General features: G+C 33.3%; 3 protein-coding genes across 4 annotated transcripts; all 3 read left to right on the top strand.

Moving 5' to 3' along the window:
- The first annotated feature begins 971 nt into the window (after positions 1-971).
- On the top strand, positions 972-9,593 carry APC2 (anaphase-promoting complex/cyclosome 2). Its single transcript, XM_022303946.2, has 16 exons — positions 972-1,314; positions 1,485-1,574; positions 1,739-1,976; positions 2,882-3,177; positions 3,331-3,402; positions 4,302-4,543; positions 5,730-6,146; positions 6,261-6,462; positions 6,586-6,700; positions 7,769-7,851; positions 8,120-8,239; positions 8,364-8,452; positions 8,551-8,632; positions 8,769-8,960; positions 9,163-9,231; positions 9,303-9,593. The coding sequence occupies exons 1-16, from the start codon at positions 1,084-1,086 to the stop codon at positions 9,423-9,425; spliced, it is 2,661 nt and encodes an 886-aa protein (XP_022159638.1). The 5' UTR covers positions 972-1,083; the 3' UTR covers positions 9,426-9,593.
- Positions 9,594-10,965: 1,372 nt separating this feature from the next.
- Positions 10,966-16,407, top strand: LOC111025990 (endoglucanase 8-like). 2 transcript variants are annotated; one of them, XM_022303948.2, is made up of 7 exons: positions 10,966-11,169; positions 12,029-12,436; positions 13,373-13,465; positions 13,598-13,750; positions 14,077-14,185; positions 14,914-15,077; positions 16,081-16,407. In XM_022303948.2, the coding sequence occupies exons 1-7, from the start codon at positions 10,966-10,968 to the stop codon at positions 16,405-16,407; spliced, it is 1,458 nt and encodes a 485-aa protein (XP_022159640.2). The 2 variants fall into 2 exon arrangements, with proteins under 2 accessions (XP_022159640.2, XP_087981675.1); XM_088125549.1 differs by lacking the exon at positions 10,966-11,169 and having other exon boundaries at positions 13,598-13,752; positions 14,061-14,185.
- A 2,756-nt stretch (positions 16,408-19,163) lies between these two features.
- On the top strand, positions 19,164-21,443 carry LOC111025909 (peroxidase 2). The gene is made up of 4 exons (XM_022303823.2): positions 19,164-19,427; positions 19,585-19,779; positions 19,888-20,053; positions 20,840-21,443. The coding sequence occupies exons 1-4, from the start codon at positions 19,215-19,217 to the stop codon at positions 21,271-21,273; spliced, it is 1,008 nt and encodes a 335-aa protein (XP_022159515.1). The 5' UTR covers positions 19,164-19,214; the 3' UTR covers positions 21,274-21,443.
- The last annotated feature ends 2,362 nt before the right edge of the window (positions 21,444-23,805 follow it).

Here is a 23,805-nt window from a genome sequence, read left to right as displayed (position 1 = left end):
CATAAACAAGATGGTATTGTAAAAAGAAAAAAAAAACATTCTTATCTGAATTCACGACTTCCTAATTGGAAATATAAGCCAATTTTTAGAAAAAAATAAAATACCTTGACCACTGAAAGTGTCTTTTAACCTTCATTTTAATTTACCAAAATGTCCTGAGATGTTTACAGAATAAATAAATTTCTCAAGTTTATATTATTTGTGTAAAACCGACAATTTGATTCAAACCGAACCAACTCAATTCGGGTTGGTTTGACTCAGTTTCTTATCCTTTTAATATTTATGCATATGCAAATTGACAGACTAATGTCTTCCACAAGAACCAATTGGCAAGGATGATTTGTTCCAAAGGTAAATGATTTATTCCAAGGTAAACATATTTCAAAATGACTCAAAAGGGGTTTTAGTTCCAATTGCGGTTATCAATTGAAGATTTGGGTGGGTTGAAGGTCCTAAGTTGTACGCTTCATAGTATATAAATTATTTACACGTAGTCAACGTGAGTTGAATTCAGTAGATTCAATGGTAATTGACATACATTTGAGACTAAATGATCACGAGTTTGACTCCTCCACATTTAGTAATTAGCCTATCTATTTGTGTAGAATTCACTCAAATAGACAATTGAACTTTTTTTTCTCCCGACAATATTAAAAGTTTGCTAATTCTAAAATTACTTTTTGGGAAAAATAAACACTTTTAGTCAATGAAGTTTAGAATAGGTATTTATTTGGTCCCAGACGTTTTAAAGTACACACTTTCGGTCCACATAAAGCTTGAAAGGTCAGAGAATACTTGAGGACTATTTAGAACACATTTTCAAATTTTGGAGATTAAATGTGATTGATACATAAAACCAAAATGGTTCATTTCAAAACTTAAGAATCAAGTCGGCACTCTCACTAGAAATGTATTTTTTCCTAATTTATTTAAGTTATAAATAGGAAACGGAAGTGGCGGCAAATCTAAAAACTACCCTTAAAACCCTCCAAAAAAACCAAAAACCCTCTAGTGTCGCCATTCGTGAACCAGAGCTGGCCATTTCACTTCCCAGTAGCAAAAGTAAGTTCCATCGGAACAATTATGGTGGAATCCAGCTCCTACTTGAGTAATTTAGGGGCTCTCGATTCCCTCAGCGACGATGAAATCCAGGAATTGCTCAATGGCTACGCCCAATTCTGTGCTGCTACCGACGCGCTTCTTAATGGCACTGCAGATCTATCCTTGAGATCGGAGTTCGTCGCTCACGTTCAATCCCTCTGCAACCACGGCCTCCAATCTCTTGTCCTCGATCTCTTCCTTCGATCACTACAGGTATTTTCTTTGCCTCAATGCGTCTCTTACAACTTACCCGTTATGCGCACCAGTTTATGTCATTTTTCTTAGCTACTCGTAAACAGTTCCTTATTTTGTGGTTTTTTGGGGATTTTTTTTTTCCATTTTTTCTCTTTAATTGTTAGCAATATATGGTGTTTGGGTCTCAGGAAAATTTCGAGAAAAATGGTGCCTTGGAATTTTGGGGACATTTTGAGGCCTACGAGAATATTGCAGTTTCCAACGCCTGCAACCCCCCTGTATGTTGGCACAAAGCTCTCCCACCTATATAGACACCTATTTTGCGACTTGTATGAACTTGTGTTGCCTATTAGTTAGTGAACTTGTTTAAAGAATAGTGCTGTGTTAAGTTGGAAAATAGTTATTTCCATGAGTTACCTGATATTAACCATTTTAAACTCAGCATTCAGAAGAGGAAGTTCGGGAAGTGTTATGTAAAGCTTTAGAAGAGATTTCCTTGAAAAAGAAATTTCAGGAGGAGTTGTTGTCAGTACTGGTTCATGCTTTACAGTCGTACAAATATGATGCATTGGAGAAAGGACGTCAGTATGAGGCTGAAACTGAAAGAGTTTATCTCTTTGCCAAATATCAACTACTTGTTTCCTCAGTTCTTATGGCTACTCTTCCCCGACATTTTCCAGGTACCTATATTTTACCAATTACTCTTTACTCATTACATAAACCATTATCTAATTTCTTTGGCACTTTGACCTTAATATAAGTTGGAATTTGTCTAATTGTCAATGTTTTAAAACACTTTTGATGCTTATGCCATGTCTCAGGGTGAGGTTCAAAATCTTACTTCAGTCTTATATTTTCTTTAGGCCTTCATAACAACAAACTAAAACTTTGAGTCTTTATGCCTCATGATTAAAATAATATTGTGAATTTTCCATATTCTTAAAAAGTGCACCTATGGCCTATGCGTTTAATGCCAATGCACCACGAATTGGTAATTTAGCCCATTAATACCTTTACTATCTCAAAAAATCATTGGCCTGAATTAGAGACTACCGGTCTATGTTAGAGGAGGTCATTTTACATCCCTTTTTGGAATAAAGGGAGATTTCTCTGGCAGTCTTGTTCCTTTGCAATTTTGTGGGGTATTTATCTTGAGGGAGATAACATAACACTCTTAGGCAATCTTGTTGAATATCTTGTTAAATGATATTAACCCTGAAGGGGTTCTTATTACTTTATTGTAACTTTTCAACGATCAATGAGAATTCTTGCTTCCTTTAAGATGGTATTGCATGCTTACTTCTTAGATGATTATAAGCTTTTGTGTCTAACATTCGATAGATATCTCTCAAAGTTTACTCAAGCTCTTAAATATTTCTATGATGTTGGAATAGGAAAATCTCTTCATCTTCCATAACTGGATTCATGGTTGCATATTTGCATAAAACTTCATTCCTGTACATCAACGCTCCCCTGTTCAAACTGGGATATAGCCTTTTTTATTTTAAACTTTCTTAACTTATTGTAAATTGTAATTTTGTAATTATAATGTATGTTTCTTTAATTTAGAGTTATATGTTTTCAGATTTGCTCCACTGGTATTTTAAGGGAAAGCTGGAAGAGTTGAGTGCTATCATGGCTGGAGAATTAAATGAAGATTATCAGTCTCAATGTAAAGATGATATGGATCTAGATGGAAAAGGTAGAATCTCCAGCAAGAATGGTCAAAATGATTTTGATGAAAGCTATCAGTTGGAGAAGTTTTCTAATATAGATAAATTAGTGAAGAACATTGGGAAGGTTGTTCTTGATCTCAGAAGTCTTGGGTTTACATCTATGGCCGAAGATGCCTATGCTTCTGCCATATTCTCACTTCTAAAGGTGAATATGCCTCCTTACGGAATCCTTTCCTTTCCTCTATATGATCCAATATTGTTTCTTTATTCATTTTGTACATGGCACCTACTTTATAGGAGTCTTCTTCGTACTTGCATTCTTACTGGGTTCATTCTAGCTTTCCTATTTTTTTGGCAGGCAAAAGTTGATTATCTTGCAGGCGATGATTACAGAAGCTCTGTTTTGGAGCCCATCAAAGACTGGATAAAGGTAGTACATTTGTGAATTGTGTGCTAGCCATGAATCTGACCCATGATGGTTGCTCAATGGCAAGAGAGTGGCGTGAGAAGAGAGATAGTTGTGGGGTTTGCAAATGTTGAAGAAAGCCGGCAGATGGATGGGGGTTAGAGTGCTAGGGTTCCACTTTTAAGAAAAGTAAAATGGAGAATTGGTCGTCTACTTTCAAAACTGTCAATGAATAAGGCAGAAATAGTTCTTTTTTCCTCCCAAACATAACATAATATTAACATAAATAATTAAGAAGTAATATCAATGCAGGTTGACTTAATTCAACGTATGATATGTTGAACTACTAACAGAGCCGAAGCTGGTCGGTACGGTTTGGTTAGGACTGAACCGATAAGATTAAACGGTTTGGTTTAGTTTCTTACATCCCTAATCGTACTATGTTTATTTTACCCTCCAACCAATTTCCAAGCTATTGACAGATTTATCAAAGCTCCTCCAAGAACTAAATTTGAAGATCTAAATTCTGAGTTAGGTTGATCAAAATACAATACCCAACTTCGGCGGGATTGTAGAGATCTGTTTTTCTATGAAGGTAGTTTTAAGACCTATTCCTTATTAGTATTTATTGGAAGTGTTTAGCTGGTTTTTTATTGTTGGGTATTTCTTGTATATTCCTAATCCCCTTCTTTTCTCTTATTCTTCAGTCCTTTTGTTGTCTTGTATTTCACTGGTCAAATTAGTGAGGGATTCTTAATCTTTCATTCAATAATCAGAACAGTATCACTAGCTTTTCAGAGTAAATTATTTTCCAATTTTGATATCCCTTACTATTTCATACAATATTTTCCTGGCTTTCTTCTGGAGATAATTTTTTTAAACTGTATCGCTGATGAATGGTTGTTTATTTGGGTTGTGTACAGGCTGTGCCACTCCAGTTTTTGCATTCCCTTCTTGCTTATCTTGGCAATCCTGCTGGTAACAGTAGTTCTTTGTTTAGTTTGAAATCACCGTTGGCTCCCCATGCATCTTCAATCAATTCTGGAGTTAATACTCCTGAAGGACTTATTAGGTGGCAGTCACGGTTGGAGTATTTTGCATATGAAACTTTGCAAGACTTGAGGATTGCTAAACTTTTTGAAATAATAGTGGATTATCCTGACAGGTAATTCGTTCTATATTTTGAGTAAGTTCGATTGCTTAGTTTCCCTTTGATTGGATATTTTGTGATTGACTGGTTGTCAAATAGTTTCTTTCATTTCAAATTGGATGGTAATCACTGTTACATTATCATTCTGTTATGAGCCATCATGATCCTAATACAAGCATTTTTCTTTTTTAGAAAGGAAGGAACAAAAACTTTATAGATGAAATAACATTTTAACAGTAAACCAAGAGAGAATACTAAAATATTATTTTATTCACTAGTGGGGAGGGGGAAGATAGATATTTAAGTTAGGTAGGGGTAAGATAGATATTTAAGTTGGGTAGGGGTAAGATAGATATTTAAAATTTAATAAATGTGAACTCATATTTAACATAAAATAATAATAAAAGTTGTGTTACCATTTTGCTATTCAATTTCAACGACATTATTAGGTAGGAGTTTGATTGAAAAACTTCAAAATATTAGGGACAACAATGGAATTTAAAAAATATTAGGGATCAAATTGAAAAATGTTATGCTTCATGTAATGGCCAAACAATATTTTATCCTTACTGAAATATCTAGAAATTTGTAAGGACTGTGTATGAGCTCAAAACCCTCCCTGCCACTTGGCGTGACAAACTTCTTTTACGACGGACCACTTCTACATCTCATGTGTCCAACTACATGTGAGCAAGGTGATTCATTACTTAGGTTATAGAACAAGCTAAGGCATGCCTCTGATTGGATGTGGTTGAGTCCAACCACCTTGGTCAAGCAATATGCCTGTATGTCAACAAAGCTGTGATTTTAATCTTTCCTTGGCTTGGACAAGAACTTGGCATAAACATGACAATGGTCTTGCCTCATGCTTCTTATCGGGACAATTAAAGAAATTTCTAAGTCTAATTTGATAGTCTATTCTAACTCACAATATCTTATGATTTCATATAGAAGTCTTGTAACTATGCATACTTACATTTGTGTAGCTGACTTTCTATTTTCTTTCGAGATTCCTTCACTCTAATTATTATTGTAATCTCTTTGATAAATATGAGATGTCGGACTAGTTCGAGTCAAAACACTCTTAGGCAATCTTGTTGAATATCTTGTTAAATAATATTTTAGCCTTGCTGAAATATCTAAAAATAGTTGGTTCTTATTACGTTTTATTTTTAAATTCATATTGTTCCTTGGATATCAGCTCTCCTGCAATTGAAGATTTAAAACAGTGTCTTGAATACACCGGACAACATTCTAAGCTTGTTGAATCTTTCATCTCGGCACTACGATATCGCCTTCTTACTGCTGGAGCTTCTACCAATGATATATTGCATCAATATGTTTCTACTATCAAAGCACTTCGCACAATCGACTCAGCAGGTGTTTTTCTTGAAGCAGTTGGTGAACCAATAAGGGAATACTTAAGGGGAAGGAAAGATACCATCAAATGCATTGTCACCATGCTTACTGACGGGACTGGTGGAAATTCAAATGTATCTGGCAATACTGGTGATAGCCTTCTTGAAGAATTAAATAGAGATGAAGAAGGTCAAGACAATGTCGGTCTAGATGATGATTTTCACACAGATGACAGGCAAGCCTGGATAAATTCTTCACGGTACGTGTATATGGAGAGTGTTTTAGGATGAACCGTTTATTAAGTCTACGCTAAGCTGCTATTATGGATTCTTCATTATCATTTTAAATGAAGCAATGGATTCTAACTTTTCAGATGGGAGCCTGACCCTGTAGAAGCTGATCCATTGAAGGGTGGGAGGACTAGAAGGAAGGTCGACATACTTGGGATGCTAGTTAGCATAATTGGTTCAAAAGACCAACTAGTCAATGAATACCGCGTCATGCTTGCAGAAAAGCTTTTAAATAAGTCTGATTATGACATCGATTCAGAGATACGAACATTAGAACTACTTAAGGTTCTCCCTCGGAAACGGCAATTGACACATCTTGAGATTAAGAAATATGGATTTTTCATTTTTATTTATTTATTTTTTTTGTGTTCAAATTTTTTATCTTATTATCTCCTCATCATTTTCCAGATACATTTTGGAGAAAGTAGCATGCAGAAGTGTGAAATTATGCTAAATGATCTAATTGATTCCAAGAGGACGAACTCTAATATTAAAGCAACAATAAACTTGCCATCTCAAAAAGGTATGTTGATAAACATCATGCGGTTATTTTGTTATGCCTCCGATTTACTTATCTTGGGTATGTTGTAAGAAACAGGAGTAGAGGGAGACTTTGAGCAGTCAGGTTGGGCAAATTGGTAATTGTAGGCCGTACAACCTCTAGTAAAGAAGTTAGTTATGGTTAGTTACTTGCAAAATGGAGAGAGAGTATGGTTAAATGGGGGTGGGAGCTTAAGAGATTGATATTGGACATTTGCACCTGTCAGGAAGAGAGTCAAGAGTGCTCTCAAGCTCTCCAGCTCTCCAGCCTCCTGGCTGCTCTCCTGGCTGAGGACAGAATCAAGAGAATTAATTAAGCAAGAAGGAATCATAATTATAAAAATATTGGGAAAATAACTGTAGAAAGAGTACAAATTTGATATGATTTCAAGAAATTTTGTAACCTCTCGATGATTCAACAAAAATCTTGCGATTTCTCTCCAAAACATCCCAAAAGATGGCCAAAACAGCGTTTACTCACAAAACTTTAGCTTTTTGCTTAGTGATGGCATTAATTCTGTTACGAGTAGCCCTGAACAGTCCAAGTAAGCACCACGTAAGTCAAATTCTTTTAAGATCCTTTGCCAGCTCTACAAAGAAAAGGAGTACCACACAAAAAGTTGGTTCTGCTTTTTCAAGTTTTGAGGTCTCTTGGTCATACTGACTTAGACTAAGTCTCAAGTTCGAACCTTCTTTGGAATTTAATACCAAAAATTCTTGATGTCTCTCGGGCGTGGGCCTTGGAGTAGGCTTGGGTGTCTGTGGGTATAGGGGAGCAAAGCTCCAACTCCAAGTTCTAAAAAAAAGAAAATATTACATTGAGATGAACCAGATAATGATAGTACTAAAGTTATTACAACTTAGTTTGGATGTCCTAGTGCACCTACTTACCCTCGTCACCAATGAATTAAAAGTTAAAAGGATGATTAATTTTCTTTTTTCGCCCCTCAAAAATTTCTTGATCATCATATTCTTTTGGCACTCTTTCCATCTCAACCGAAGTATCACTTTATACTATGAAAGTACTAACTTTTGATGTATGTTCTTTTAGCTGTTGATCTCAAGGACAGTATGATATCAATGAATGACCTTGATGCGACTATCATGTCTTCAAATTTCTGGCCTCCAATTCAGGTGAGTAAATATTTTACCATGAAAATGGGGTGCTATTTATGCAGAACTTTGAAGACTCGTTGCCCAATATTGAATGATGATGAATTAGTTGTCTTAGCAGTGAAAGATTGGGAGGAGATTTCTACTCATATAAATGGACCTTTTTTTTTTGTTTTTTGTGAGCGTGTTTGTGTGGGAGGATTACTCTTTATTTATCAGGACTTGTAAATAAATAGATTTCGGATATTGTACTTTCCTTTGTTAACCTTCTGACCATAAAGTATTTTAGGACGAGAACATTAACCTACCTGCACCAGTGGATCATCTGCTTTCAGATTATGCTCAGAGGTTTAATGAAATTAAGACCCCCCGTAAGCTACAATGGAAGAAAAATCTTGGTACAGTAAAGGTCAGTCTACTGAGATCATCATCTATGTGAATATGAATACGTGCAAACTATTTTAATGCTTGGAGGGAAATCATGACAATTCTTACCTTTCACCTTAAACGTTTGTATGGTTCATCCGTCGTAGTTGGAGTTGCAATTCGAAGATAGAGAATTGCAGTTCACTGTAGCTCCAGTTCATGCGGTAATGATTATGCAATTTCAAAATCAAACAAGGTAGATTCTTTTTAACTTAGCTCGAATATTTGTTATGCTTGGTGTATAATATACACGTGGCTTAATATGAAGTTTTTTTTTTCCCCTTCTTTTTCCAGTTGGAGTGCTAAGAGTCTCGCGGCTGCCATTGGTTTGCCGGTAGATGTGCTTACTCGGCGGATAAACTTCTGGGTTAATAAGGTGTGTTTGAGATTCTTTGTAGAAACAAGAGATTATTTTCAAAGGTGAAAAGTACGCTTGGTGAAATCCAAGATAGTAAAAGTTATCTTCCCAGTTTGCAAGGAAACTAATTCTTTCATATGTGGTTCTATTAAAGGGAATTCTCACAGAGTCCCAGGCTACAGATTCCACCGACCATGTATACGTCCTCGTAGAAAGTATGATTGACACAAGTAAAAATGTTTCGAACAATGGCAATAACGAGGACCTCATGGTTGGTGAGGATGAGGGAGAGGGCTCTGTTACTTCTGTTGAGGACCAACTACGTAAAGAGATGACCGTCTACGAGGTAACTAATCGAATGCCATATTTGGTATGCCATATTTCACCAAACGTTTGGCCTATTTGCTTTCAAATACTTGCACTTCTAGTCCATACAAAATAAGCATCTTAATTCTGATTCTGAAGATGCTTCCTTAAATGTCATTTTCATCTTCAAATGGAGTTTGTCGTTAACTATTGTTCTTTCTATTTGGTCCCTTTCTGAATAGAAATTCATCATCGGGATGCTAAAAAATTTTGGAAGTATGGCTTTAGATCGAATTCATAATACGCTCAAGGTAAGAATTGTATACTAATTGGATGTCATGTGAAGAATCCAAGGGGCTAACTAATAAAAATATTTGTGCAGATGTTTTGTGTAGCAGACCCCTCCTACGACAAGTCAATCCAACAGCTACAGAGCTTTTTATGTGGCCTTATTTCTGAAGAGAAATTAGAACTGAGAGATGGGATGTACTTACTGAAAAAATAAAACTACCTTAACCATTACATCAAGAAATATATTTATGCCTATAATTAACAGTATCTGTAAATATAGAAGTTCTTTTTTTGGGTTAAATTTATAATTTAGTTCCTATGTAATTGTTTTCTTAGTTAGTGTTACTGGTGGTGCGAGATTTGAAGTACCATTTTCTTTTTAGTTGCCTTTTTCAGTGTTAAATATTTATTGTCTTGAGAATATTTCCACCTTGTAGTTTTTGTTTTTGTTTTTTTGCGTCGCCTGAATTAGTTATCTTTCTTTTTAACAAATCACGTGACATGCAATACTAGGTTGTAGATTAACAGAGCGGACTTGAGAATAATTCTACTGATCAAGGTATTTGTAGCTTCTTTTGAGAGTTTAGGTGTTCAAATTTTTGTCTCTTTCTTAAAGTGTAATTGGTTTTATTTTTTTAAAAAAATTAATGTTTGTAAGAAATTTTGTAACAGCAGTGTGAAACATATATAGAAAAGAAATCCAGTGGGTAATAATCTCATTTGAAAACATTAATTTAGTATAGTGTACATGTATTGAAACCTGAAAGTTGGCAATATCTACTATTTAAATAGCCCAATGACTACACATTTTAAAGAATTTAGTTTAGTGTCATGTTAAAATTATAATAACAACAGAAAAAAATGAAAAAATAAATAGATCAAAATAATCCATTTTGAAAATTATAGAGATAAAAAATAGACGTTTTGAAAGCACAATCACACAATCGAACACAAAAATGAGTTAAAGTTTAAAGTAGATATTTAAACCAAAAGAGAAAAATATGTTAACAAATATCATCAGTTTCCTACTATAGTAATAAGGGCATTGAATTCATTTTTTTTTTCATTTACAAAAGTAACACTCAATAATATTTCATTTTAATAATATATTAAAAATTGTTCGAAGACTTTCCTATCCCATAAGTTATAGAGTTAAAAAAAAAAAGATAATAGATAACATATTTTATTATTGAAGTACACAACGAATTACATGAATCGTCAGACAAGTATACTCTTAATTTAATGTGAAAACCACATAAAAAACATGAAATGCTGAATTTATATCATTAATGTACGAAAAGTTTGACATAATATTTAGTTCTTATGTGATACAATCTTTAGTGAAATGAAAGAGCATTGACCAAAAACCAGAAATTTAGAGAAGCCGACGTGCATGGATATAAGATAATAACACACATAAAAAAGACAACAAAACTTAAAGACTAGATTTTGCTCTAATTGATTCACTTTGTCAACTTAAAAAAAGTGCATTGGAAGCACGAAAAACTAAAAAATAGAGACCATTCATTCCCCTTTATAAGCAACTCTAAAACTCAGCATCCAACCCTACCTTTAAGACAGCAATAGAAGAAGAATTTCTAATGCTTCATAGCTAAGTGAATGCAATAGAACTCTTCCTTTTTGCTTTATACATTCATAATCTTTTTATTTATTTATTATTTATTTTGGATATGTGAATTATTATATAAAGCTCTAAAGTTTTTGATATGTGGTGAAGAGAGAGATGAGAAGAAATGGGATTGTTGAAGAAGTTTGTTGGTGTGATTGTGATGGTGGTGATGGCCAAGGCCGCCATGGCTGTGACTTCTCATGACTATGGAGATGCTTTGACTAAAAGCTTATTGTTCTTTGAAGGTCAGAGGTCGGGAAAGTTGCCTCCTACCCAGAGGGTCACTTGGAGGAAGGATTCTGCTCTTCGTGATGGGCTCGAGATTGGTGTAAGACAACTCTTTTCTCCTCTTGGACTAAAAAAAATAAAAGCATAATATCATAGTAAAATATGTCGTGTATTTAAAACCATTGTTAATGTTATTTCTTTCTCAATTAATAATTATAAATCACGTTTGTATTCAGGTCGTACATTAATTTTCAAACTCACGAATAAGGAACAACATTAAGAATATATATACCCATATATAAAATATTAAAATATATGCAGTAACATGAATACCTGTGTTATTTATTTTGTGTAACCATCTGCTTTATTTTCCAATAATCAATTCGTATCAGTTAGTTAGTTACCACGTGTAATTAACACAATGTCTTTATAAAAATATCATTACTGGTAACTTTTGGTTGGTTGATTTTTGCACAATTTTTTTCTTAATTCAATATATATAAACACATATTCTTTTTTAGAAAATACTTAGTCTCCTTGACGAGGAGTCAAGGAGTAAATCTTGTCCTCACCATTATTCAAAAATTGACAACTCATTATTTTTTTAAAAGAATATTTTCGAGGGCAAGATTGCTTAATAAATAGACACAGTCTTCAAAATTGGAGTAAAAAACGTGTAGTTTATTAAGGAAAAGACTTGGTTCTTTAACGGTAAAAAAAACAACATTGTCCTCACTACTATTAAATGTTTGACAACCAGAATGAAAAATCAAAAAACATAGACTTTTTTTGAAAAAATAAAGAATGGTCAAATTTTCAACGGTAGTGGTTCTCACCGGTAAAGAGTCAAATATTTTCCGTTTATTAATCTTTATTTTTAATAGAAGAAAATTGAATAACAATATGAGAAGAAGGTCCAAAATTAAAAGTTTTGAGGTTGGCGCGAATGGGTTTGTTAGGTTGACTTGGTGGGTGGGTACTACGACGCCGGAGACAACGTGAAGTTCAACTTTCCGATGGCGTTCAGCACCACCATGGTGGCGTGGAGCGTGTTGGAGTTCGGAAAACTGATGGGTTCGGAGCTCCCCCACGCCCTCGACTCCGTCCGATGGGCCGCCGATTACTTCCTCAAGGCCACGGCGCTTCCCGGCCTTGTTTTCGCTCAGGTCGGCGACCCTTTTGCCGACCACGACTGCTGGCAGCGCCCCGAAGATATGGACACGCCGAGAACTCCTTATGCCGTCAGCAAGCAGTTTCCCGGCTCCGAAGTATCGGCTGAGATCGCCGCCGCTCTGGCCGCCTCCTCCCTTGTGTTTAGGGCCGCTGATAGAGGGTACTCCGCCAGGCTTCTCAAAAGGGCTAGAATGGTGAGTGCATGTCTCATCGTCTCTATGCCATTTTTTCCCGACAAATTATTAAATGAGGTTGTTACATTATGACTGCGGGTTAGAGGTAGGTTCAAAAATCTTAATGCTCTTAATAACCACCAAATATAGATTTGAAATAGTTCAATAATAGTTTGTCCTTCTTTCACATTTTGAATGGATGTGAGATGAAATATGATAATAATATTGAAAGAAGGGTACCATAGAAAATGAGGTTTTTAATTTTCTTATGTTAGATTTTTCAAGTGAAGAGACCATATGTTAATTACAGATAGTGTTAACCTTTCTTAAAAAGAAAAATGCTAAAATTATAAATTTAGTGCTTTTACTTGCAATTCGAAGATCTATTTGACACTAAATTTAAAATTTAAAACTTATTAGATATTAGATAATACAAGTTTAAAAGGTTTATTAAACAGGTATCTATTTAAATATTTAATTTTTAAAGTTTAATGAGTTATTAAACCCAACAAAAATTTGTCAGAAAAAAAAAAACACATTAAATCCAAACTCGCAAAATTCATGGACCAATTTTGTAATTTAACCTAAATTTTAACAATTTTTTAATTTTATTATTATTATTATTATTTCAATGTCGAGAGAGAATAATGTAAGTTAAACTGGATAATAATTACAAAAAATCACAAATAAATTGAAATTTACTTGAACATTAGGTATTCCATTTTATATGTTTAGTCTAATATTTAAATGAAAGAGGAATTTGTAATAGTTTTCTAGCTCAAAACATTTGCGAGTAAGACTCAAACCTCAAACATTTTTATCGGTTGAAGTTTGTTAAGAATCTTATGCATGGATTACACAGGTTTTTATATAGTTTGGAATGGATTGTTTTTATTTATTTAGAATTATATTTATCTTTTTTAATTTTTTAATCTTTGTGTTTTCTTTTGGATTTAGGTTTTTGAGTTTGCAGATACATACCGAGGATCCTACAACGAGAGTCTTGGACGTTGGGTTTGTCCATTTTATTGCAGTTTCAGCGGCTATGAGGTCTAATATACATATGCATTTCTCAAAGTTCTAAACAAATTATCTTTTCAAAAAACAATTTACCCACCACACAATTTACTTTAAATTTTAAAATGATTTTGAAACTAAAAAAACTCCATAATCGTGATGTAGGATGAATTGATATGGGGAGCTGCTTGGTTGTTCAAGGCAACAAAGGCTGCATATTACTGGAATTATGTCACCAAAAACATCAACAAAATACAAAACTCTGCTGAGTTTGGATGGGATACTAAGGATGCAGGGATTAATGTCCTCATTTCCAAGGTATTTTCATTTCTAAAATTCATTCGTGTTGATAAAAATATCAAAAATTAATTGGCAAAGTAGTCTCAATCTCTATTATAAACCTATGTAAAGTCCTTATTTTATCAATTAACAAAAAAGATCAGCTATATAAACATTATATTCCAATTTCCAACTAACATGAGACAGGAGAGGTACATCTCGCTCAATTAATAATCTCCAGTTACACAAGCCTATTTCGAGAACTGTCTCGAATAACTAAATCGATCAAAGAATCAAAAGACAATACATAATGAACATAATGAACTCTGATGTTAAATCTTAATTAACCCTATTATTTATCGCAGTTTGTGATGAGTGGAAATGATACTTCTGATATCTTTATCAGTAATGCTGATAAGTTTGTATGCACACTTCTCCCTGAATCGCCCTCTCTATCAGTCTCTTACTCACCAGGTAATTAAATTGCATTTTTTCTTCTTTTAGCGATCTTCCACATGAGTTAATTTCATGAGTATATTCTCACCCTGTTGAGCTGGAGGTGTGATTGGTCTGCTGAGGTGGATTGTATTGATGTGTCATCCTCATCGAAGTTTCAATTATATTACAAGTTTAGTCACTAAATTTAATGGTTAATATCCAGTTGGTCACTTTTAAATTATAATAAACTTTGATTACATATTAATAAGTTATATGGTTTAGTATTAGAACCACAAATGTTAATTGATTTGGTAATATATAACGACACTTATATTGGACAAAATTAAAGTAGCACGCACAACACAATCTTTTCTAATTGTATAGATCGCGTCACTTTAATTTGTTATTGTTACGAAGTTTCATCTCAAAACCAATTGACAAGGAGAATGGTAGCCCATGTCTATATTATAAACCTTTGTTAGGTCTTTTATCTTTTCAACGTGAAATCCTTAATAATTAATAATTGAACGTTCATTTGATCTTTTGGTCACCTATTTACCACAACTAGCCAAATCAAACTTTACATACCATATCATTATTTAAATAATGAAGTTAACTACATAAAATCACAATTCAAACAAGAAGGAACCTTGTAATGTAACATCAAAAAGTCAAGAGAAGGAATTTGTAATTTTTAACCCCATCATTTTATGGATTGTTTAGGGAGGAAAGAAAATGCTAATTGTAATTTGCAATCAAATTAGGTGGGCTTCTATTCAAACCTGGAGGAAGTAACATGCAGCACTCAACAGCCTTATCTTTTCTTCTTCTTGTTTACTCTCAATACATCAACCAATCCAAACGCCTCATTCACTGTGGAAATGTTGTAATCCCTCCCTCTCGCCTTGTACAAGTTGCCAAAGGCCAGGTATCTGTTAATTAGTCACTCCTCAATTATTATATTTGAAGAAAATAAATTATTATTAGAGAATATATTAATTTTAACTCTCAACTTAACAAGGCATATCATTTTTTTTCCATAAATTTTTAATTTCATCATATTAAACCTTAGACTCGAATAAGGTTGGGTATATATATCAAGATTCATGGTTTCTATCTCAAAACAAATTTACAACGAGAAGAGTAGCTCATATATCTTATAAACCTTATTATGTCTCTTGATCTTTTCGATATCGGATCATTAACATGACATACCTGTCGGGTTTGTAAAGAGTGCAAACAAAGTCCCACATCGATTAAGGAAATGAGTGATCCATGGTATAAGGGAGGACAATTATCTCCATTGGTATGAGACTTTTTGGGTGGAATAAAAAACAAATCCGTGAGAGCTATGCCCAAAGCGGTACGAAGGGTACCGTTGTCCTTAATGATACCTTCTCATTTAATCAATCACTTTAAACTAATTTTAGTGTCCAATTTAATAAAATTGAATGTCTAGGGCAAAACTGTCAAATTTAGAATTTAGGGGTAAAGATTGATATTTTTCCCTTGTTATGATGAGCAGTAACAGTGAGGTTAAAATATTAGTTTGATCCTTTCGATTCATTTTGATCCCTGTTTGTTAAAATTTTTGTTCATTTTAGTACATGTATTTTCAAAATGTTCATTTTGTTCATGGTACTAATGACCATTTTGGTCCCTTCATTTTATTTTTGACCTCATTTTTTCTATTACAATTTCAACACGACATTACAATCAACAATATGTTTCTAAAAATGTGTAAACATTATTTTATACTAAAGAGTTTCTGTTATAGGTAAAATTTATGTTAAAATTTTGCAAAACAGGACTAAGATAACCTTTTGAAATTAAAGGATCAAAATAAACCTTCTTAGAAGTACATGAACGAAAGCTAAGAGAACAGAGACTAAAATAGTATTTTTATCTAACGTTTGATATATAATATGTAGGTGGATTATATATTAGGAAGCAATCCTTTGGGGATGTCATATATGGTGGGATACGGGAAGAAATTTCCAGAGAGGATCCACCACCGTGCCTCGTCGCTGCCGTCGAGCGCCACCCATCCGGAGCGCATTGCATGTGCAGGCGGGAACCAATACTTTCACAGCGCCGCTCCAAACCCTAATTTGCTGTTAGGAGCTGTGGTTGGAGGGCCCGATTTTAAAGATTCTTATGCAGATTCTCGACCTGATTTTGCCTATTCCGAGCCAACTACTTATATTAATGCTCCTCTTCTTGCTCTCTTGGCTTACTTCAAATCCCATCCATCCTAGCTACAAACCAAACTAATCATTCTAAATTTTTCTCTTTGTTCTATTGTTATAACATTGTGTTGAGAATTTGTTGCAAATTAAATGAAATTAAGTTGAGTAAACTGGAACACTGGGAAGATTTGAAGGGTTATCAAGTGCACAAGACTCTGACCCAAAACATGAAAATAAGCGCCCTGCTCATTAATACAAAGTTATATGTTCAACTCCACAAATTAAATTTCTCTAGAAATCTCGTATGAACATACTCGTCTTCTTCCCTCGTTTCTTCTTCTCTCTTTTATTCTTGGAGCAATGCTTCCTTTATTTCCAATTTCAATCCCTTGCTATATAGCACAATGAAACTCTATCAACCTATTATTTTCCCTAGCTCTCTCAAATCATCAACTTACTTTCTTTTAATCTCTTTCCATATAACCAAACTTTAAGCAAAAACACAGTAAAGTAAACCTCATACAGTGGAAGGATATATATAAAAAGCCCACATGGTCATTTTAGCTCCAATTTTTCCATTCTACAATCTCGAAGAGAGAAAGTTTATTGAATCTCAACCGTTGATTTATAAGCTTTTTCAAACCCAATTTTAGCTTCTAGCAATCTACCACAATTTTTCTACTGATATTTTTCTTCGATCACTCTTTTAAATTTCCAAATAAAAAATGAAGGACCCACAAAAACTATTGAGCACAAGGAAAGTAAATTCATATTTATTATTCTTGAGTAAGACTTTTAGGGAAGCTACAACCGCCCTACCGAACTTGAAATCTTTATCTATAAGCTTTCTCAATCCATTATATTTCAGTTACTAATCACAATATTTCCCGCGATTTTTCTATTACCTTTTGAAAATTATCTCCTCCTTCCTCCCTATTTTTTTTCCATTTCTTTTTCTCTCTCTCTCCCTCCCTCACTTCTTTTACAATTTTTTTTAAACGCACGACATGATCTGCTTTTTCTTTTCTCTTTTGTTTTTTTTAGTTTCTTTATTTACTTTTAATTTTACAAACTTCCCACGGAAGTTTGAGTAGCTTCCCTTTAATTTTCCTTTTTTTTTTTTTCAATCCACTGGCACATTTAAATATAAATAATTATAAACCCTTTTTTTCCTTCATTTCTTCCTTTCATTCATTTCTTCTTTTCTAAAAAAAAAAAAGAGTAAGTGTTATACATCACTGGTTGACATGTACTAACAGACGAAAGTATATCTCTAATAGATACTTTGAATAATTGTGGACTTATTACATATGTTTACTTTTTACATGGATAACTTACTAGAATGAAATACTATATTATTTTTATTAGGTGTCTTAAGATTTTTTTCCGGAGAAATAAACAATGTAATGGAGATTTTATCCCTGAGAATTAAGTAATTAATTATAATTTTTTTAAAAAAATATTTTTAAATACAACAACAATACTCCCATGGAGAATCCATACCCCAATCATCTCAAAATTTTGGGGAAATTTTTGCAGAATAGCAAATTAAGTGAGAGGCGAGGAGAAGGTTTCGACGTCCCTATCCCGTGAACACCCTTACTCATACGTATATCACTAATAGATATCCATTAGTGTCATATCAATGAAGACGTTTATCATTAACCACCAATGAAAATGTTTATCACTATATATAGACTAATAGACATAAATCAGTGGTAAATAAATCCATCGTTGATAGAAATGTATGGGAATTGAGATATTATAGGAGGAAGAAACTACGGCTAGTTTCAAGACTATTCTAGTATCTTTCGATTTGGGTCATTTTCAAGTGCCCTATTAAGAATAAAGGTGTGCCTCATGATCCATCTAAATTGATTCATACCGTGTTGGAACTACCTAGCCTACCGACAAAATTACTCATTATAATATAAACTTCATCACTTTAATTAAAAGATTATCCTAAACAAAAGACATGTTCTTAATATTTATTTGTTTTGGTACATCCAAAAATGTGATTCAAAATTGGCGGTGGAGGTAACATTTCCAAGTCAAGATGTGACCGTTGGATCTGATTCCACCAAGCGCGTTATACTATCCTTATTCATCTCCCCACAAGCGCTCCCACACAAACTACTTTGCTTTGAATTTTCTCTCTTCTTGAAAATTTGTCAGAACAAGAAAAATCTCTTGTCTAGAAGACCCTAAACGTGAAGCAATATTATATTGACTTACAAAATTAAAATAATGGCTTTGTTTCATAATAATTTCATTTTCTAACATTATATTTGTTTAGTTTGAATTAAGTTTAAAAGTATTTTTGATCCATTAAAAACTCAGAAAAAAAAACTATTAATTAGTAAGAAAAATTATTTTCATAAACGGATGTTAAACTTTTCTCTAATTTTTTTTTTAAAGGAGACTTTCCCCTAGCTTAAACTGTCATAGTATTATCATCTAACCTATTGGATAATAATCTTATTTTTCAAATTTTTAAATTAAGTTTGCTTATCAACAATCTCTATAAAAATACTTTTTCAAATCTTATAAGCAATTTTGGAAAATTAAAAAAAAAATTAAAGAGATATATAAAATTTAGCAGAGATTTAAAAAATGTTCCTAAAAATAATTATAAAACAAAGAAAATTAAGCTTGACTTTTTTATAAAAAAAAAAGTCCTCGTAAAAAAAAATAGAGATAGCCCCTAATTCTTCAAAACACACGAGTAAGAAAAAGAAACAAGATAATCTAAAAATATTTCCCCAAAATTCAATCATTCATACTATACGTACATATATAGTCCCTCTATAAAAAGAAGCCTGGGGCTCCCTTCTTCACAGAACACAAAATTTCCTCAAAGATTCTCTGTTAAAGAAATGGCTTTCTACAAAGCATTAGCCTTTATTCTGCTCGCGGCCATGCTGATGGCTGCCGGGCCGGCAGCAGCACAGCTGAGCCCGACGTTCTATGACGCCACATGCCCCGACGTTGCCACCATCGTCAGCAATGCATTGGCCCAAGCTCTCCAAACCGACGCCCGAGCTGGTGCTAAACTCATCCGCTTTCACTTCCACGACTGCTTCGTCAACGTAAGTAACCCCTCCCTCTTCTCTCAAAATATATATTTAATCGTTATATTAATCCAATTGATAAGAGTTTGGACATATATTCCTTTCTTATTATCTGAATTACTACTAAATCTAAAAGTTTAAATCCTACGTTTAACTATATTCTTGACATATTTAGGGATGCGATGGGTCGGTTCTACTTGAAGACTCGGTAGCAGACGGCATAGACAGCGAGCAAAACGCGCCGGGAAACCAAGGGATACAAGGCCAAGATATAGTCGCGAACATCAAAACAGCGGTGGAAAACGCCTGCCCGGGCGTCGTCTCCTGCGCCGACATCTTAGCCATTGCATCCAATGCTTCTGTGGTTTTGGTAAGCTTGTCGGGTTTGTATGACGTGAACTAATAGGGTAACAATATGTCGGTTGTGTTCGAAAACAAGCTGATCAAAGAGAGGTTATAAATGGATATATATTTGCAGGCAGGAGGAGAGGGATGGGAGGTGCCATTGGGAAGAAGAGACAGCAGAATAGCTAATAGATCGGGAGCTGAGAGCAACCTTCCCAGCCCTTTTGAAGGAGTTGCAAATCTTACTGCCATGTTTGCTAACGTTGGTCTTGATTCCACTGATCTTGTCGCTTTGTCTGGTATGCATATGTTTCTTTATCAAACTAATAATTAATTTTACTATTTTGTGGGGTTTTTTTTTGTTATTTATATATTTTCTAAAATGTTTAGAAATAAAGTAGTATGTTTTGGATGATAGATTAGATGACGAATCAATTGGAAGTTTGATGGAAATCGTGTGTAAAAAGTTATGTCATGGTTTTAGATAGAGAGAGAGAAAAAGACAAGACTTTTGGTGTGAAATTGTCTTATCATTTATCAAATTTATTGTTTGATTTCAAAATATCTCAAAACCTACCTAAGTCATGTAAGTTTTATTAAAGTCAAATTCTAGCTAGCATGCAACTTCAAAGAATGGGTGGTATGTCTTTATCATTGAACTATGTTTCGTATTGACTAGCGTTTAAGTAATTTATTCACCTTAATATTAAATTTGTAAATTTTGTAAAACTTTGAATACAAGCGTACACTACAAGAATTTGAATTTTTCTCGGTACTTTAAAACGTTGGGAAAAGACCCAAAACTCAAAAAATGCTGGGAGCAATTTTTACTAATGATAAATATATATTCGTTAGAAAAAGGTTGACAAAAGTGCATTGGGAGAACATATTACTAACGTTTTTCTTGAAAACGTTGACAGAGTTATACTTCTATTGATGTTTTCAAAATATCGGTAGAGGTATACAAAGTTTTTATGTTGGCTAACCAGTTAAAGTATTTATCTTCAATCAAAAGGTCGTGGGTTGAAATAGTTTTTTTTTTTGTTCCTTTTTTTTTTAATGTTTATGGGCAAAATTTTGAACAGGAGCACACACGTTCGGGCGTTCAAGGTGCAGGTTCTTCAGTGGGCGTCTGAACAACTTCAACGGAACCCAAAGCCCCGACCCGACACTGGACCCTACCTACAGAGACGTTCTTCTGGAGGCCTGCCCTCAGGGCGGGGACGACAATCGTGTCAATCTTGATCCGACAACTCCCGACCAATTCGACAACAACTACTTCACCAATCTGCAGGCCCAGCGCGGGCTTCTTACCAGCGACCAGGTCCTGTTCTCCACCGCCACCGCCGCCACGGTGGACGTCGTCAACCGCTTCGCCGGAAGCCAGGCGGAGTTCTTCGCAGGATTTGGGGCGTCCATGGTGAAGATGGGGAATATCGGCCCCAAGACGGGGACCGATGGGGAAATTAGGCTCACTTGTTCTACAGTCAATCCTTTGCCTTCTGTTGCTGATATGTAAATTTTTTTTTTTTTAATTGTGTGAAAGTGTTTTGTTTCTGTGTGGGATTTAATGAATAATTCCCTCATTTGGCCTATATGTATTATGTGAGGTGTTATAAATGTTTGTTGTTGAAAAATTATAAGATGTGTTTGAAATTAAATGATTTTGTCACGTCACTATTAGATAAATTTTGTCTTATAACTTTTTCTTTTTAGCAAAATAAAGAGGTGGAAAACTTAATTTAATAAAGTGGATTATTGTCTGTATAAAAGATTTCATAGTGTGACATTCAAACAAAACGATATTTGAATGAATCGACATTGCATTGAAATAAGAACAATTATAAGATCAGGTAAAGTATGAGATGATAAAATTTTAAAAAGATTGTATACTACCTATACATATATGAGACATACCTTCCTTCTCAATGACTCATGATATAAAGATAAACCAGAAATAATTAATTTGTGTATTAGAGTGGGTATTGATTCTTGAATAGGAAGCATGAGTGAGAGATAAAGTATCAAACTAGTATAAGCCAAGTTTGTAGGGGCAGTCTTTAAACTCAATCAAGGCATCACCTATACGTGGCATGTGTCCAAGTGGCACCTACTTGTCAAATTAATAGACTCAGTTCAAAAGTCAGAGAAAGGAAAAATATATATATATATATATATATATATATATATAATTTAATTAAGGTGAAAATGAGGTGAAATAAAAAAAATATTTTAATTTAAGACAATAATCATTTTAAAAATTAATTTTTTAGACCAAAAATCACTTCAAAAATCACCTTTTGATTTTTTCAAAATCACTCCAGAATTATTGTCAAACATGTATTTTTTAAAAATCATTATCAAACATGATTTCTACATTAATTAATGAAAGTGATTCTAACCGTATCAAAATCACTCCCAAATATATTTTTTAGATGTATTTGGCATGACATCTGATTTTGGAGGGCCAAAAAAGTCTTTTTAGGGAAAAGAAAATGTTAAAGGGCTGGAAATAAATAAAATTCATATTGAAATAATTTAATTGGTTTAAAATTGTTTTTCGAAGAAACACAAAATTGACCATCGAAAAGGTGATTCTAAAGTAATTGAACAGAATTAATTTATAATTTTATCTTTGTAGAATCACTTTTAGATGTAATATACCGGAACAATTAAAATTATTTTTAAGAAAATGTAACCAAACGCGTTTTAATATAATGAAAAAAGTGTATAAATTAAACGGACTGACAAACTTCCCGCATGTCTATAAATTTGTAACTAAAATCAACTTTAAGAAAATGTAACAAAACATATAAATATTTTACTTAAAATAGTTTCTATTGTAAATGTTTTCATAAAAAGTATTTAAAAAAGTACTTAAATTAAAAGGTATATCAAAATCACTACAAATATTTATTTTACATGCTTGCCTTTTAAAGTGAAAAGTAATCAAAATAAATATTTATTGTTTTTTTTTTCTATCAACATGAAGAGGATTTAAATTATAAATATTAGTGACTGATATTTGCTTCTTTACTCATGTACTACCAAACAATCTAGAATAGTATATAGATACAAATATAGATTTGCAATTGATTAATGTTTAAATCTCATTGGACTTCATTAATGTTATTTTTTTTAAGAGAAATAATCTGTTAAATATATTATTTAGGATGAACAAGCAGCCCTCTTTTCGATAATTGCTTCTTTTATTTCAAAGTTGTGTATAAATTGCTCACTAAAAGGCGATGGTTTTCAAAGTTCAATGGTTAGAAAATTGTTATCATAGATAAAGTGAAACATGTGCAGAGTGGAAAAAAAATAATGGTGGTCAGGATCAATTAACCAAATAATATATTCATTTGCTCTGACCAAAATTTTTAGTTTTGTTTTAATATAATAAATTGTGAGTATGGGAGTTTGAACCTCTAATTTCAATGAGAGGAATAGGTGCTAATTACTGTTGAACTTTGACCAAGACTTTTGTGTGTCTTTTAAACAAGTTTTAGATCACTTTTTTTTTTCGAAATATAAATCAATTTAGTGAAATTATATGGCTTTTTCAAGTTCTATCTTATTGTTCTGAATTTCTACTAAATATTTTGGATGCTCTTCTAGAAGTCATCGTCAAATTTAATTAGGTGGATTGTATGTCATTTTAATCTCCGATTCTATTCATGATTTGTATTTCATGAACAATATTTTAATCTCCTATTTTATCGCTTTAATTTTATTGTCAATAATGACTCGTATAATTGAAAATTCTCTCATGTGCTCATGACTTATGAATCTGGTGTTCATTACTAAGATACATAACTCACTCAAAAATAGATACATAACTCACTTAAAAATAGTTGTCGTTATCTGTATATGTATTGCGTGAAGCGTCAAGTATGTATAGGCTATTTTTTTTTTTATAAACGTTGCCATTTCTTTTTTCATGTTTCTAGTTTCTCTCTTTTCAATTAAGAAAATAAAATCGTATTTAGTCATTATTTCTTCTTTCTTATTCTTGTCTTTTTTGTTGGGAAAAAAAAGATACATATTGATA

This window comes from Momordica charantia (genome assembly GCF_013281855.1).
Source record: "Momordica charantia cultivar OHB3-1 chromosome 6 unlocalized genomic scaffold, Mcharantia_2.0 BLBB01000006.1, whole genome shotgun sequence".
Classification (NCBI taxonomy): Eukaryota; Viridiplantae; Streptophyta; class Magnoliopsida; order Cucurbitales; family Cucurbitaceae; genus Momordica; species Momordica charantia.
Note: the sequence above shows the minus strand (reverse complement) of the source record. Positions and strands in the feature narration are given on the sequence as shown.

Excerpts from the sequence above, each read along its gene's own strand:
- APC2 (XM_022303946.2), top strand. The coding sequence starts at position 1,084 with ATGGTGGAATCCAGCTCCTACTTGAGTAATTTAGGGGCTCTCGATTCC. Across the intron at positions 7,852-8,119 it reads ATTTCTGGCCTCCAATTCAG|GACGAGAACATTAACCTACC; the intron begins GTGAGTAAATAT and ends AAAGTATTTTAG. Across the intron at positions 8,961-9,162 it reads AAGAGATGACCGTCTACGAG|AAATTCATCATCGGGATGCT; the intron begins GTAACTAATCGA and ends CTTTCTGAATAG.
- LOC111025990 (XM_022303948.2), top strand. The coding sequence starts at position 10,966 with ATGGGATTGTTGAAGAAGTTTGTTGGTGTGATTGTGATGGTGGTGATG. Across the intron at positions 13,751-14,076 it reads TTAATGTCCTCATTTCCAAG|TTTGTGATGAGTGGAAATGA; the intron begins GTATTTTCATTT and ends TATTTATCGCAG. Across the intron at positions 14,186-14,913 it reads ATCAGTCTCTTACTCACCAG|GTGGGCTTCTATTCAAACCT; the intron begins GTAATTAAATTG and ends CAATCAAATTAG.
- LOC111025909 (XM_022303823.2), top strand. The coding sequence starts at position 19,215 with ATGGCTTTCTACAAAGCATTAGCCTTTATTCTGCTCGCGGCCATGCTG. Across the intron at positions 19,428-19,584 it reads TCCACGACTGCTTCGTCAAC|GGATGCGATGGGTCGGTTCT; the intron begins GTAAGTAACCCC and ends TGACATATTTAG. Across the intron at positions 19,780-19,887 it reads CCAATGCTTCTGTGGTTTTG|GCAGGAGGAGAGGGATGGGA; the intron begins GTAAGCTTGTCG and ends ATATATTTGCAG.